General features: G+C 47.6%; 1 protein-coding gene across 3 annotated transcripts in view; it reads right to left on the bottom strand.

The window, feature by feature from the left end:
* The window catches only part of SPMIP6 (sperm microtubule inner protein 6), a 30,853-nt gene extending 16,080 nt beyond the window's left edge, over positions 1-14,773 (bottom strand). Inside the window, exons 1-2 of one of the 3 annotated variants that reach the window (XM_079995097.1) lie at positions 14,407-14,773; positions 1,748-1,895 (exon numbers count right to left, since the gene is read on the bottom strand). In XM_079995097.1, coding sequence (XP_079851223.1) covers positions 1,748-1,895; positions 14,407-14,541 — 283 coding nt within the window. In that variant the 5' untranslated portion in view covers positions 14,542-14,773. Of the gene's footprint in view, positions 1-1,747; positions 1,896-3,155; positions 3,492-14,406 lie in introns of those variants that run through there. The other 2 variants (XM_079995099.1, XM_079995098.1) reach the window with 2 other exon arrangements.
* Between the last annotated feature and the right edge of the window lie 489 nt (positions 14,774-15,262).

Raw genomic sequence — 15,262 nt, forward strand, 5'->3', positions numbered from 1 at the left:
GTCGCCTCGCCTAAGAACGGATGCTGTAGATTTGGAAAAGGGTCAGAAAAGGGCCACCAAAATGATTGAGTGGTTTTGGCAACTTCCCCAGGAGGAAATGTCACAGCTTTGGGGACTTCTCTGTTTAAAGAGGTGACAGGAGCGTGTAAAAATCCTGTATTGCATGGAGAGAGCAGATGGAGAAAAACTTCTCTCTCTCTCACGATGCTGGAACTCAACAGGGACATCCAATGTAGGTGAATGATTCAGGACATGTGAAATTAAGTGCGTAAAAACTGCTGCCTCTCTCAGCAGGTACTTTTTTCTTTTTTTAATGCCTCTTATAGAAAATTATGGGACGCCGGTGGTGCTGTGGGTTAAACCACAGAGCCTAGGACTTGCCAATCAGAAGGTCGGCAGTTCGAATCCCCGCGATGCAATGAGCTCCCGTTGCTCGGTCCCTGCTCCTGAGTGCCGCAACCCCAGAGTCAGCCACGACTGGACCTAATGGTCAGGGGTCCCTTTACCTTAACCTATAGAAAATTATGTTCCATCTCTACTGTCAGGGGCAGGAAATGCCTGGGAATAAGAGTCAATGGGGATCACAGGCTGGTTTACCAGCTCTGTCTGGTTCACCAACGATGGTCGTTCCTGGACAGGAATAGCCTGAGAGCACTGTAGTCCATGCCTTCCAAACCTCAAGGCTGGATTACCAATGGGTTCAAGTTACAAGTCAGAATCTCTTTTCTGGTAACTCATATGCCTAATCAATGCCTGCTTTTAACCTTTTCAAATATGGATTTCAGCTGTATGGTTTTATGGATACATAATTGTAAATTGCTTTGACATTTTTAAAAATGAAATTGTTGTTGTTGTTGTTTAGTCGTGTCCGCCTCTTCGTAACCCCCTGGACCAGAGCATGCCAGGCACTCCTGTCTTCCACTGCCTCATGCTGGTAGCTTTGAGAACACTGTCCAACCATCTCGTCCTCTGTCGTCCCCTTCTCCTTGTGCCCTTCATCTTTCCCAACATCAGGGTCTTTTCCAGGGAGTCTTCTCTTCTCATGAGGTGGCCAAAGTCTTGGAGCCTCAGCTTCACGATCTGTCCTTCCAGTGAACACTCAGGGCTGATTTCCTTCAGAATGGAGAGGTTTGATCTTCTTGCAGTCCATGGGACTCTCAAGAGTCTCCTCCAGCACCAGAATTCAAAAGCATCAATAAATATTTTTTAATAAGTCATAGAATCATAGAATTGTAGAGCTGGAAGTGACCCCTAAAGGCTTCTCAGGTGTCAAAAAGGGTTCTTTCTGTATGCCACTATGGCGGCCCGTGTTTTGTTAGCCCCAAAATGGAAATAAGCGAGGTCCCAACCAAAGAAGAATGGCAACTTAAACTGATGGAATATGTGTAGCTTGCAGATCTAACTTACAGAATAAGAAAACAAGAAGAACATTCGTTTAAAGAAGATTGGAAAATATTGCTTGAATATATGGGGGAGGGAATTGTGTACACTTGAAAACGTCAGCAGCATTAAGATCAATTCAACAGTGTAAATAAGTTTTGATGGAAGTGATAATGGAATACTGAACGGTTTAGTTAACATAAAATATGCAGGGATTTACACTATGCAAAATGAACCATGGGAAGAGAAGAAGGGAAGTCATTGATATTTTAAGGTTGTTTAAATGTATATTCTGAGTTGTAAAACAGAAAATTTAACAAATATATCTATGGAAGCAACCCCTTACACACAAGTAAGTGAAATGTACCTTCCTCCCTGGTCACCCAATATTTGTACGGCCGGTAAGCTGTTGGGTCTATGCAGTTCTTATAGGTGTATTCCTGCACTGCCTTCTTCACCATATTCTCCAGGCGGTTTTGGTCTATCGGGTGGTCGATTCTGGGCACGCTCAAGCCCTACAAGGCAGAAAAAAGACTCATGAACCCTTGGTTGCCCTGTTTGGGGGGGTGTTGGTGATCTGGTGGCCCTGGGCAACTCACTTCCTGCCGGGCTGAAGACCTCTCCGGGGGTTGTTGCTGGACTCGCAACCATCCTGGCCCATCAGCCAAGTTGGCTAGGGGCTATTAGGAGCCTGATAACCTTAAGGTCCATGAATAACAATAGTTTATAGGTCCTGGGCCCTAAGGAAGTCAGACTATCCTCCACCAGGGCCAGGGCCTTTTCAGTGATGGCTCCGACCTGGTGGAATGCTCTGTCCCATGAGACCAGGGCCCTGCAGGATTTAACCTCCTTCCGTTGGGCCTGTAAGGCAGAGCTATTTCACCTGGCCTTTAATTTGAATTCAGCCTGATCTTTTATTTCCCTTCTCTTCCCTCCCCTCCCCTTTTATGAAGATCACCCGCTCTGGGATCCCACAGCTAATTCTCTCCTGGTCTCCTCGCTGGCCCAAGTAGGACCAATTCAGCCAGCTAGCCCTGGGGATCATCTAACACTTATTAGAATAATTTCCCCTAAACTGATTTCTGAACTTTGAATTTTATTGTTATTCATGTTTTTATACTGTATTTTATGCTGCTTTCACAATTAGGTGTTTTAAATTTGTTAGCTGCCCTGAGCCCGGTTTTTGAACTGGGAAGGGCGTGGTATAAATAAAAAAATATTTATTATTATTATTATTATTATTATTATTATTAGGCAACTCTAGCAGTGGCAGGTCAGCTGTGTTGGCTATTTGCAGACTAGTTGCACTGCAGAAGGCGTGCTGGGGAAACCACACAGTACAAGGAACACAAAATAACTTTAGCTAGGTTTTAATAACGAAAACAAAAACTCCTTTTACATTAATTATAATATATCACTAAGCATGACCCATCCACCAGGGTACTGAGAGAGCTAGGTGCTGCTCTTGATATACTATGCCCAATTCCTGATACAGCTTAATTAACACAACTTAACAGCACCTGCTACACTGCTTCACAGCTGTAAAACTGGGTCACGTTATTTGCTATGGCCCTGAAAGAAATACACATCTTGCGGAAGAATAATGAACCTTCAAATTTAAAGAGACCATTCAACAAGCTGATCAAAGTGGTTGAACACATACGGATCTCCTCCGTAAACTGGTCCCAAGTTCTTTAGAAAAGCAACTCTTCTTCGAAAAGTTCCTTTGTATCCTCACCCCCCCCCCTTGACTCCGGACACATGTCAAGATTTACCTTGGACACGAGGTGGCTCATGTCGCCCATACTGAGATTGGGCTCCTTGTAGGAGTTGTCGGTGCGGCATGGCACACGGTAGGAGTCCCTGTAGGTGCTGATGGGGGTGTCTGTCTTATGCGCAAAGATGAACATCTCGCCACAGGTTGGCCTTCCCTGAAGATTTCTGCCTGGGGACCTAAACTAAACTCTCCGCTACGCTCAGGGTTTTCTAGCAAAAGGGCTTTTTCCTCCCCGTACGCCAAGCTAAACTAAAGGGTCCACTAAACAGCTCGGTGCGAGTTTAAGGTAAGAAAATAGAAAGGGGACGCTTTGCACTCTAGTAACAAACTACAACCTGCTAATGGCTCTCTAAACTTACAGCCTCCCTCCCTGACACTGACCCTGTTTGCATCAGCTGTGATGTCATAGTCAGGGAGGGGGGCATAATACAGGTGAGCTAAAAAAATGGTGGGGGTGTCAGGCATGGGGACTGTGTCAAAGGGCTCGAGAACAAGGAGAGAAGATTTTCCCCTGGAGTGTAAATGCATAACAAGAACTGTCACCGTCCCCCTGCTTAGATTGGGCCAAGTGTCCACTGAGTCTTGCATCCCAGAACCATCAAATTCTAGGGTCCCCAAGAGGCATGCAGTCCAACCCCTCCTGCGGCTTTGTACGAAATGCTCACTTAATACAATACACTTTTGCACCTCATTTTCACACAGAGCAGGTCCAACAAGCTATATCCAGCCTTTCCAATCCGTTTCAGACTTCTGCCAGCTGACTTAATTGCACGTTGTTTATTTTTACATAAACCTTGCATGTCGTATGAAAAAGGTCCTACCGTGGCTTTCAGATCAATAATGCTAATAAAAAAACCACCTTAGGTTTGCGATCTAAAAAGCATGACACAGAAAGAACCATGCATGGGGAGGGAGGAGGAAAAAGCCAAACCCACACGCCATTTCTTAGCTACAAGGGCCAGCTGGGTTGGGAAGCGGTTTTTTTAAACAGCTGCTTTGCCTAGTATTTAAGTTGGATGCAATAGTATAGTTTCAGAGAGATATATTTAAGCTAGACGTTTTGAATTACTTCTCAGTGGAGTAAGAGGCAAGGGTGAGGGGACACAACAGATTATAAACTCATGCATGGCATGGAGAAAGTTGATAGAGAAGACTTTTCCTCCCTCCTTCATAATGCTAGGACCCATGGATATTCCGTGAAGGTGAATGTTGGAAGATTTAGGGCAGATAGCACTTCTTCACCCAGCGCAGAGTTAACCTATGGAACTCCCTCCCACTGGAAGCAGTGATGGCCACCAAACTAGATGGCCTTAAAAGAGGATTAGACAGAGAGGGCTAATCCCCTTCTCCTTCTGTGTTGGAACTCCTATTTGGGGACTTCCCTGGCTTTTTTCTGGCCCATGTAGGACCAGTCTGGAAAGTTGGCCTTGGTGAAGACTTGACGTTTTCATCCCCCCAAATGTTTTTGATTGAGTTTCCACTGAAATGAGGCTGCATTTTAATGTTATAATGTTGTATTTTAATCTTGTTTTTTAAGCTGTATTTCAATCAATTATTTTTATATTTGGTGTTAGCCGCCCTGAGCCTGGTCTTGGCTGGGGAGGGCAGGGTATAAATAAAAATTATTATTATTATTATTATTATTATTATTATTATTATTATTATTATTACTACTACTGCAATGCTTCTGAATACCATTTGCTGGAAACCACAAGAGGGGAGAGTTGCCCTGGCGCTTGGATCCTGTGTATGAGTTTCCCACAGACGATGCTGCACAAGTTGGGCCATGGGTCTGATCCAGCAGGGTTATGTTCCTCTCCCCAAGATACCCTCACAAAGCCACTTCCGTCCTGCAGAGGTGGTGGGCTTGCGGGCGTCACGGCACAGCACGATAGGGGGAATCCCCAGCCGTGTCACCCCCTGGCCAGCCAATCAGCTGGCTCTGGGGGCGTGGCCTGCCCTATTTAAGGCAGGCGCAGGCTGGGGATCTCCCTCTTTTGCCACCTCCAGCTGTTCCTGTTTCCCAGCCTCCTGCCCTTTAAGGTTTTCGTTCCTTGACCTTGCTATGGACCTTGGTTGGTCGCCATTGAGGGGCCTGGTAGGAATTTTTCCACTTGGCAAATTGGCACCAGCCACTTGGTTTTCGCCCACCTCGTAGCAAATCGTCACAATTTTCTTGGTATTGGCGGTTAGGCACTGGTATTGCTCTGTAGATGGAAGAGGGGAGGAAGCGCCATCACCTGCCCCAAATATTGAAGGGTAGTCCGGGAAAGGATTCCGGGGGGCGTGGCCCTGTCCGAAGCCTATGGAGGTGAGGGCCCAAGACATGCCCCCTATCGGTGACCCTGGGGGAGTTCCTAGTTGATGTGCATCAGCAGAACTCCCCCTAAAGGTAAAGGGGCCCCTGACTATTAGGTCCAGTCGTGGCTGACTCTGGGGTTGCGGCGCTCATCTCGCTTTATTGGCCGAGGGAGCCGGTGTACAGCTTCCGGGTCATGTGGCCAGCAGGACTAAGCCGCTTCTGGCAAACCAGAGCAGCGCACGGAAACGCCGTTTACCTTCCCGCCGGAGCGGTACCTATTTATCTACTTGCACTTTGACGTGCTTTCGAACTGCTAGGTTGGCAGGAGCAGGGACCGAGCAACGGGAGCTCACCTCGTCGCGGGGATTTGAACCACCGACCTTCTGATCAGCAAGTCCTAGGCTCTGTGGTTTAACCCACAGCGCCACCGGCGTCCCTAGGACTCCCCCTACTGGTGGTTAACCCTTCCCGGACTTCAAGCAGATGGGTTAGGACCAATGTCTAAGCCAACACCGCTCATCACCTGTAACCAATAAAGTTGTGGCCTTATTTAGCCCATTAACATTAATAATTGTGTCATGTCTCTTTATTTCCACTGGGGGAGGGGGAACTCGCCACGCAAGAGAGAGCCTTTACCAATGCTTCACTTTCCCAAGCCGTCTGGGTGAAAGCCAGACCCAGCAGAATTAATCGGAGCCTTGGGGAGCACACAGAGCTGTGAGAGGAAGGAGGAAAGAGCGTTGTCCTTTTTCCAGCTTGCTCCTTCAGCTCCACAAAGGGAAGGTGCTGGTGATCTGGCAACCACTCTCAGCACTTCAGGACCTAAGGTTGGAAGGAGCGACTGGTCCGTGTGCGTCTCAGAGCATTTGCAAGCGTCAGGGAGAGAGCTGAAGGGCAGCATGTTGGTGACACCTGCCCTATCACAATGTCTCCTAAACTTCTGGTACTTGAAGCAAGGTGTCCCTGTTCCCCCAGTTAAAATTGGAGGCGCACCTCCTTCTTCGCTCAAAAAGATACAGAAATAATAATAATAATAATAATAATAATAATAATAATACATTTTTATTTATATCCCAAGCTTCCTGGTTCAAAAACCGGGCTCAGGGCGGCTAACAACAAATTTAAAACACTTTAAGACAGTTATGAAAACAGCATAAAATATGGTATAATAACATGAATAACAATAAAATTCAAAAATAAAAAATAAAAAATAAATTAGATAATCCCCAGGGCTAGCTGGCTGAATTGGTCCTACTTGGGCCAGTGAGGAGGCCAGGGGAGAATTAGCTGTGGGGTCTCAGAGCGGGTGATCTTCATAAAAAGGGAGGGAGAGGGAAGAGAAGGGAAATAAAAGATCAGGCTGAATTAAAATTAAAGGCCAGGCGGAATAGCTCTGTCTTACAGGCCTGATGGAAGGAGGTTAAATCCTGCAGGGCCCTGGTTTCCTGGGACAGAGCATTCCACCAAGTCGGAGCCATCACTGAGAAGGCCCTGGCCCTGGTGGAGGATAGTCTGACTTCCTTAGGGCCCGGGACCTCTAAACTATGGTTATTCATGGACCTTAAGGTCCTCTGCGGGGCAGACCAGAGAGGCAGTCCCGTAAGTGCGAGGGCCCTAAGTCCTAAGCCTAAGATATGAGATCGCCTTACCCTGTGTATGCCTGCCATCACTTCGATTGGTGAAATAATTCCCATTTGGCATTTGGAAGAACTTGATCTTTTATTGGGCAGCATGTATCCTTTGGAACTCCCTGCCTATTGATTTCAGCTAGTGACCTCCACTGAACTTTTTCTTTCTCTTTTTTGGTGCCTGCTAAAAACAACCTAGCTTAGACGAGCCTCCCCAGAAGTTTAGGAAGTTGATGCGATTTTTAATCTGTTTTTTAGCCTACTGTTGTTTTAGCTTTTCGCAAGTTTTCCATTATTGTTGTTAAGTTTTCTTATTTATAATTTTGTTGTTTCATTCTTTCTGTAAAATGTTTTGAGGGGTTTTTTGGTGTGTGTGTGTGTGTGTGTGTGTGTGTGTTTTACAACCAAGGGGTGGTGTATAAATTTTATGAAACGAACAGTAAATAAATAATTATATATTTTATGGATCAGCCCCCACAGCACAGCTCCCCCTATGAGACAGCCTTGCTAAAATGACCTATTAGCCTCCTGGCTGTGCTCTCAGTCACAGAGCTATGAGACTGGTCTGGACTGTTATATTTCTAGGCAGGAAACCTGTTGTTTGGAAGACCTACTAGACCACTGCTTCCCAAATTTGGCGGGGTCGGAGGACGTGAGCATGCTTTTAAGGTCAAAGCATTCCTTAAAAATTTAAACCGCTCTGGAAGTTATTTCCTTACTCTGTCCAGCATTGAGTCAACTGACTATATAGCGCACAGTCACAAGAAACAAGTTCCGCAGCTAAGATAATTCAGCGCATCCGCCTTATTTGTCTGTGGACATCTGCTGATGAAGATAAGGAGTTCTGCTTGTTTCGTTTTGTTTAAAAACCGCAGCAGGGAGCTGGATTCAAGGCCAAGTCTGCAAGGCACGGGAGTCAGCTCACCACCCTTCCCAGTTACTGCTACACGGAGCAGTTGTTATTCATAGTTTTCCCCTCCCAGTTTTGAAATACGTACAAACTTTAACCACATTAATGTATGCCCCTTCGTCCACTCCATCTTTCTGGGCTTGTTTGGCATCATAATGCATTCAGTAAACTAAAACGTGGACACGCAAATGTTATTTCTGCTGCATAATTTCGTGGCTGCCTTTGTTTTATGGCGTTTCTGTGCAACATCTTGTGGCTGAGTGGAGTTTTGAGTTGTTTTACTGTTGTTGTTTTTTTAATAGCCCTTCACAAATGAAAGGCAGTGTATAAACTAAGCAAATAAACAAATGCCAACTCACACAAACTATGAAAAATGCCCCCATGGTTGCTATTTTAAGCATAGCATGGTTGCAGTTTTTGAGGCATTTGGGTCACGAAATCTGCAGTCTTTGGGGCTAGTTTGTTAATTGCATTTATATCTTCAGGTCCTAGTCTGAAACTTTAACTACTGCTCCACACTGGGGTTGCGGTTATGTGGGTTGTCGTTGCCATTAACGGTTTTTAAATTAATTGTGTGGTTTAAATTCGATACTTATCCGACAAGTTATAGTGCTATGGTCTTTATGACATAATGCATGCTATGCTCCTTTCAGCTGCTGTCAGCTGAACTCGGGAACTCCTGAGTGGGCCTGACTCTGGCAGTGCAGCTGGCATTGGGTAGCAGATTTAAACAGTGCAAAATTCAAGCTGGACTTGCAAAGGAAGAAGCAGGCAGCTTTACCTGCAAGGAGGAGAGCGTAGCAGGAAGGAAACAGCCCTGCATATCAAATTGGGACCCCTGTCAGGCCTAAGATGTCCTGAGGTTCCCCACCTGTGATTGATGCTATGCCGCCCTGGGCTCGAGATTGGAGAAAGGGGAGGATATACAAATATATATATAAAATATCTAGCTTGTTGGCTGCCCAGTACAACCCACTCCTGCGATACCTGCATTGCAGGGGATTGGATCCTTTGAGTCCCTTCCAACTCTTTGGTTCTGTGATTCTACGGCCTACCTTACAGGGTTGTTGTGAAATACCGTATTTTTTGTTCTATAAGACGCACCACCAGACCATAAGACGCAACTATGTTTTGGAGGAGGAAAACAAGAAAAAAATATTCTGAATCCCAGAAGCCAGAACAGCATGAGATATTTGGCTTCTGGGATAGCCTCTTGCTGTTCTGGCTTCTGGGATAGCCATGCGCAGCCTCTCCCGGGCAGCGGGATGAAGGCTCCCCTTGCCCGGAAGAAGCTGTGCGTGGCTAAGCCAGAAGCCAGAAGAGCAAGAGGGATCAGTGCGCACCAATTCCTCTTGCTGTTCTGGCTTCTGGGATAGCTGCACAGCCTGCATTTGCTCCATAAGACGCACACACATTTCCCCTTACTTTTTAGGAGGGGAAAAGTGTGTCTTATGGAGCAAAAAATACAGTAACTGCATGCAATACTGCCTAAGGCATCTACGAGTAAAGAATACACGCGCAATGGGTTTGGGAGGACAGGCCCAGACAGAGGGGGGGGGGAGCCCATATGGGCTACTTGGCCCGGGCCTCCGATTCCAAAGAGGGCCTCATAGAATCATAGAGTTGGAAGAGACCACAAGGACCATCGAGTCCAACCCCCTGCCAAGCAGGAAACACCATCAGAGCACTCCTGACATATGGTTGTCAAGCCTCTGCTTAAAGACCTCCAAAGAAGGAGACTCCACCACACTCCTTGGCAGCAAATTCCACTGTCGAACAGCTCTTACTGTCAGGAAGTTCTTCCTAATGTTTAGGGGGAATCTTCTTTCTTGTAGTTTGGAACCATTGCTCCGTGTCCGCTTCTCTGGAGCAGCAGAAAACAACCTTTCTCCCTCCTCTATGTGACATCCTTTTATATATTTGAACATGGCTATCATATCACCCCTTAACCTCCTCTTCTCCAGGCTAAACATGCCCAGCTCCCTTAGCCGTTCCTCATAAGGCATCGTTTCCAGGCCTTTGACCATTTTGGTTGCCCTCCTCTGGACACGTTCCAGTTTGTCCGTGTCCTTCTTGAACTGTGGTGCCCAGAACTGGACACAGTACTCCAGGTGAGGTCTGACCAGAGCAGAATACAGTGGCACTATTACTTCCCTTGATCTAGATGCTATACTCCTATTGATGCAGCCCAGAATTGCATTGGCTTTTTTAGCTGACGCGTCACACTGTTGGCTCATGTCAAGTTTGTGGTCAACCAAGACTCCTAGATCCTTTTCACATGTACTGCTCTCAAGCCAGGTGTCACCCATCTTGTATTTGTGCCTCTCATTTTTTTTTTGCCCAAGTGCAATACTTTACAGCATATTTACAATTGTAGGGGATGCACTGAGGCGAATGTGGAGGCGCAAGGGCGGTGGTGGTGCTGGGTGGATTCCCTGGGGCCCTGGGCTGGCAGCGCAAAGAGAAAAGCTTCCAGGCGTCTGGCGCCTGCGATCGGCTCCACAGAGGAGCGCGGAACGGGCGCCGGGTAGGTGAAGGCGACCAAGGCTCCATCAGCCAGCGCGCCGTGAACGTGATGCTGGACCATGTTTTTCATGCTGTTAAACGTTGGTGAGTTTTTGTTTGAAATCTTGTTTGCCAAAAATTAAAACCACACGTACCTCAAAGATAAGTGTGTTGGCTATCTTATCACTATTTTTTTTTTTGAAAATGATGAAAAATTGATGGAGATGTGGCCTTTTGTTTAAAATTTTCTTGACTAGGCCAGGAATATTACTTACACCTGAGGAGTAAATATAGCTCAATGAGGATAAAATTTGGTGGTTTTTTTTTAAAGAAATAGTGGCTTATGAGCAATAGTGGCTTTCTCACAAGCATACATCTTTTTTAAGAGTAGAATAAGAAGATGGAGAAGTTTTAATTATAATTATAGTTTAATTATAAATAATAGTCAAAGTTGTCTACTTAAAAATAGATTTTTAAATACATTATTGAACTATTAAAAATTGTATAATACATTTTAAAAAGAATAATGTATTTATTGTAAAATGTATTTAAAATTATAATACATTATAAAAAAATTACGTTATATACTTACTTATTTATAAGACTTCAGTTATCCCCAGAGTAAAAAAAAAAAAAGGGGGGGGGGGACATTATCTACCTGGCCTGGGCCTCTGCCTGGCTCTGCAAGGCCCTGTGGGAGGACCTAGTAAACAAGACTGAAGCCAAGTGCACGGTTGCTGGAACAGCATTGCTTGACCTGGACCACCCCACTGAGGCTAGCGGCGGAACTGGGAGGAACTGGGCAGGGTGGCGTGGCTCATGCCTTCCTGGGTGCTGGCTCTGGCAGTAGGGCTCTGGCATTATCTAGAAAGCTGCGATATCAATGTAATAACTAAACGAAATAAATAAGTACTAGTGGGAAGGCAGGTGTTGCTCGATGAAAACCTAGCAAACATTGCGGGGGGGGGGGGCGAGCACTGCATCGTGTACCACCAGTTGGGGTGATGGTGGTTTGGCAGCATGCAGGCTGGGAAACTAGCTTAGGGACAGAGCCTTGGACAGAAACCACTTCGCCTCGGAGATCGACTTAATTTTTACTGCCTGTGCGCCATCTACACAGCAGAGGGCGCCGCTTTCCCAACGACAGACCAAAGACCAGGAAGGTTTGGGTGTTTTCACACAACCATCTTCATCTTTTCCTGGGGAGCCAGCCCCCTCTCCTATTCCCAGACTTGCCATAGTGGGATCCCCAGGCCAAACGGCAAAAGCCCCCAAGCGCCCCGGGCGCCAGATCTCTCTAAGCTGGCATGCGCATGGAAGCGACATCATGGGGTGAGTTTTTCCAGCCACCCCTTTGGAAACGTTACAAGAGGCTGTTTCAGGAGAAGGGCTCTGAGCATCGCCACGGCCAAGCTCCCTTGTTATTTTTGCTATTGCCAAGAGGCATGGAGCCACAGAACGTTGATAATGCAAGCTTGATACATTTATAGTACTAAAACGTTGAGGGTTTTTAATGTTGTGATATTTGCTATTACGTTCTTATGAAATTCTTTTTCCAGTAGTTGGTGCACTCCTGTTATAAGCCATGTTGGTAAAGGTAAAGGGACCCCTGACCATTACGTCCAGTCGTGACCGACTCTGGGGTTGCGGTGTTCATCTCGCTTTATTGGCCGAGGGAGCCGGCATACAGCTTCCGGGTCATGTGGCCAGCATGACTAAGCCGCTTCTGGTGAACCAGAGCAGCGCACGGAAATGCCGTTTACCTTCCCACCGGAGCAGTACCTATTTATCTATAGTGGTACCTCGGGTTACATACGCTTCAGGTTACATACGCTTCAGGTTACAGACTCCGCTAACCCAGAAATAGTGCTTCAGGTTAAGAACTTTGCTTCAGGATGAGAACAGAAATCGTGCTCTGGCAGCACAGCGGCAGCAGGAGGCCTCATTAGTTAAGAACGGACCTCTGGAACGAATTAAGTATTTAACCCAAGGTACCACTGTACTTATAGGGACGCAGGTGGCGCTGTGGGTTAAAGCCTCAGCGCCTAGGGCTTGCCGATCAAAAGGTCGGCGGTTCGAATCCCTGCGGCGGGGTGCGCTCCCGCTGCTCGGTCCCAGCGCCTGCCAACCTAGCAGTTCGAAAGCACCTCCGGGTGCAAGTAGATAAATAGGGACCGCTTACCAGCGGGAAGGTAAACGGCGTTTCCGTGTGCGGCTGCGGCTCTGGCTCTGGCTCTGGCCAGAGCAGCGATGTCACGCTGGCCACGTGACCCGGAAGTGTCTCCGGACAGCGCTGGCCCCTGGCCTCTTAAGTGAGATGGGCGCACAACCCCAGAGTGTCAAGACTGGCCCGTACGGGCAGGGGTACCTTTACCTTTTACCACTGTACTTGCACTTTGACGTGCTTTCAAACTGCTAGGTTGGCAGGAGCAGGGACCGAGCAACAGGAGCTCACCCCGTCGCAGGGATTCGAACTGCCAACCTTCTGATCGGCAAGTCCTAGGCTCTGTGGTTTAACCCACAGTGCCACCCGCGTCCCTTCAGCCATGTTGAGCACTATTCTTTTTGTGGAAAAGCAGGATACAAATAAAATTAATGATGAGTGCCTTATTCATAAGCTCAGGTTGGGTGTGGAGCCCACCTTGTCCCAAAACTCGGGGGGAAGCTTGTTCCTCTCAAAGCCTATTAATGCACAATTTCCCTTTCCTCTCATTATAACTCTCTTCAAAGCTCTTTCCCCCCCTGCAAGGCCTCTGGCTCCATCCCCTTAACCCCCCATTGCTAGCTGCAACCTCAAACTCACAAAATGAATTTAAATAGCGACAAAGGTAAGGAACCTGCTGTTCAAAGTTTCCCTGGGGCACCTGGCTGGACACGGTGGGAGACCCAGCAACTCTGTGTGGCTCCTTGTTAGACCCCCTTTGTGCAGAGGCACTATTGCCACATGGAAGTTTTAACCAAGAGCCCTGCTGGATCAGGCCAGCGCCCCTTCGGGTCCAGTGCCCTTTCTTCCAGCAGCCAAGCAGAGGCTCAGATGGGAAGTACGCAAGCAGAGCAGAAGCACAAGAGCACTTTCTCCTTCTGTAGTTTCCAGCAACTGGTATTCAGAGGTATCCTGCTAATAGCCAACAACAGAGCCTTCTCTGCCATGAACTTGTCCGATCCTCTTTCAAAGCCAACCAAGTTGGTGGCCATCTCTACTTTTAATCATGCACTGTGTGACAATCCCTTTAGTCTCTTTGGGATCTTGCAACACTCAGCTTCCTTGGAGAGGTAAGGGTAAGGTAAAGGACCCCTGGACAGTTAAGTCCAGCCAAAGGGGTGTGGCGCTCATCTCGCTTTCAGGCCAAGGGAGTTGGCGTTCGTCCACAGACAGCTTTCCGGGTCATGTGGCCAGCAGCACTAAACCGCTTCTGGCGCAACGGGACACCATGATGGAAGCCAAAGTGCATAGAAACATCATTTACTTTCCCGTCATAGTGGTACCTATTTATCTACTTGCGCTGACATGCTTTCAAACTGCTAGGTTGGCAGGAGTTGGGACAGAGCAACAGGAGCTCACCCCGTCGCGGGGATTCGAACCAATGACCTTCTGATCAGCAAGCCCAAGAGGCTCAGTGGTTTAGACCACAGAGCCACCTGTGACCCTCGTTCCTTGGAGAGCTGCTAGTGTTACAGGGGGGACGGGGACGGTTTCCTTTGTGCCATGCATAACTTTACACACCTCTTGTCATGCCTCCTCCTCCCCTTTCCTTTCCAGCGGTTCTCAACCTGTGAGTCCCCAGATGTTGTTGGACTACAACTACCATCATCCCTGAGCTCTGGCCTTGCTAGCTAGGGGTGATGGGAGTTGTAGCTCAACAACATCTGGGGACCCACAAACAGCCCCCCCCAAGGGTTGTACCTGCGTCAGGAACTTGTTTTCACTCCACAGGGCCAACGGAGCCTCATCGTAGGCCTTCTTCATGGTATTCGGAGCCCTGTAGGAGTCCGTGTAGGTGCTGATGGGGGTCTTGGTTTTGTTGGCAAAGAGGAACATCTTGACTCAGGGACTGGCAGATCTTGAAGAACTTGGGAGTCACCACAACAGTCACTGGGACAACTGGTGGGGTACACTTCATCAGAAGGGACGTCTTGAGCCTCAACTTCATCGAGTTCACAGATCTCCCCCCTGCTGTTGCTGCCGTGAGTGGTCAGAAGGGGAGAGGGGCTCTTCATGCCGGTGGGGCAAAATTGGTGAGTGGCTTTTCTTGAGGGTCATAGCCCCTCCCAGCAGCCAGCCTCTTGCATCACGTGTGATGTCACAGTTGGCAGGGTCAGTGCTGCAGAAGTGGGGGGAGAAGGCCCAGACAGGCATGATGGGGATAAGGGCCAAAGGCTTTGAGTAGGAGAAGTGGCTGTTTCTGTAGCAAAGGGTGCTGGCTGACTCGCTTTGAATCTGCGCCTTGCTGCACCCTAGAAGCAGCGGGAGGTCCCCTCTCCCACTGGAGGAGTCCTGCCTTGGAAATCCTCTCTCCTTCCCTAGCAAGTGATCTACTTCCTAGCTGCACACTGCATGCTCTCCTGTTTATTACTCTTTTAAAGCTCTGAAGTCACTGTCCTAATAGGCAGACAAGATGATAGCAAAACCTGTTGCGGAATCTCCCCTATCCAAAAGCACTTGGGTCATGCAGACCTAGAAAAGTGAGGTCAAGGAGAAGACTGTGGCAGGTAATGGATGGGAGGAGACCGCTCTGTGGTGTCCACTTGCTGGAGGAAGG

The sequence above is a fragment of the Podarcis cretensis genome (genome assembly GCF_951804945.1).
Source record: "Podarcis cretensis genome assembly, chromosome: 11".
NCBI classification, from domain to species: Eukaryota; Metazoa; Chordata; class Lepidosauria; order Squamata; family Lacertidae; genus Podarcis; species Podarcis cretensis.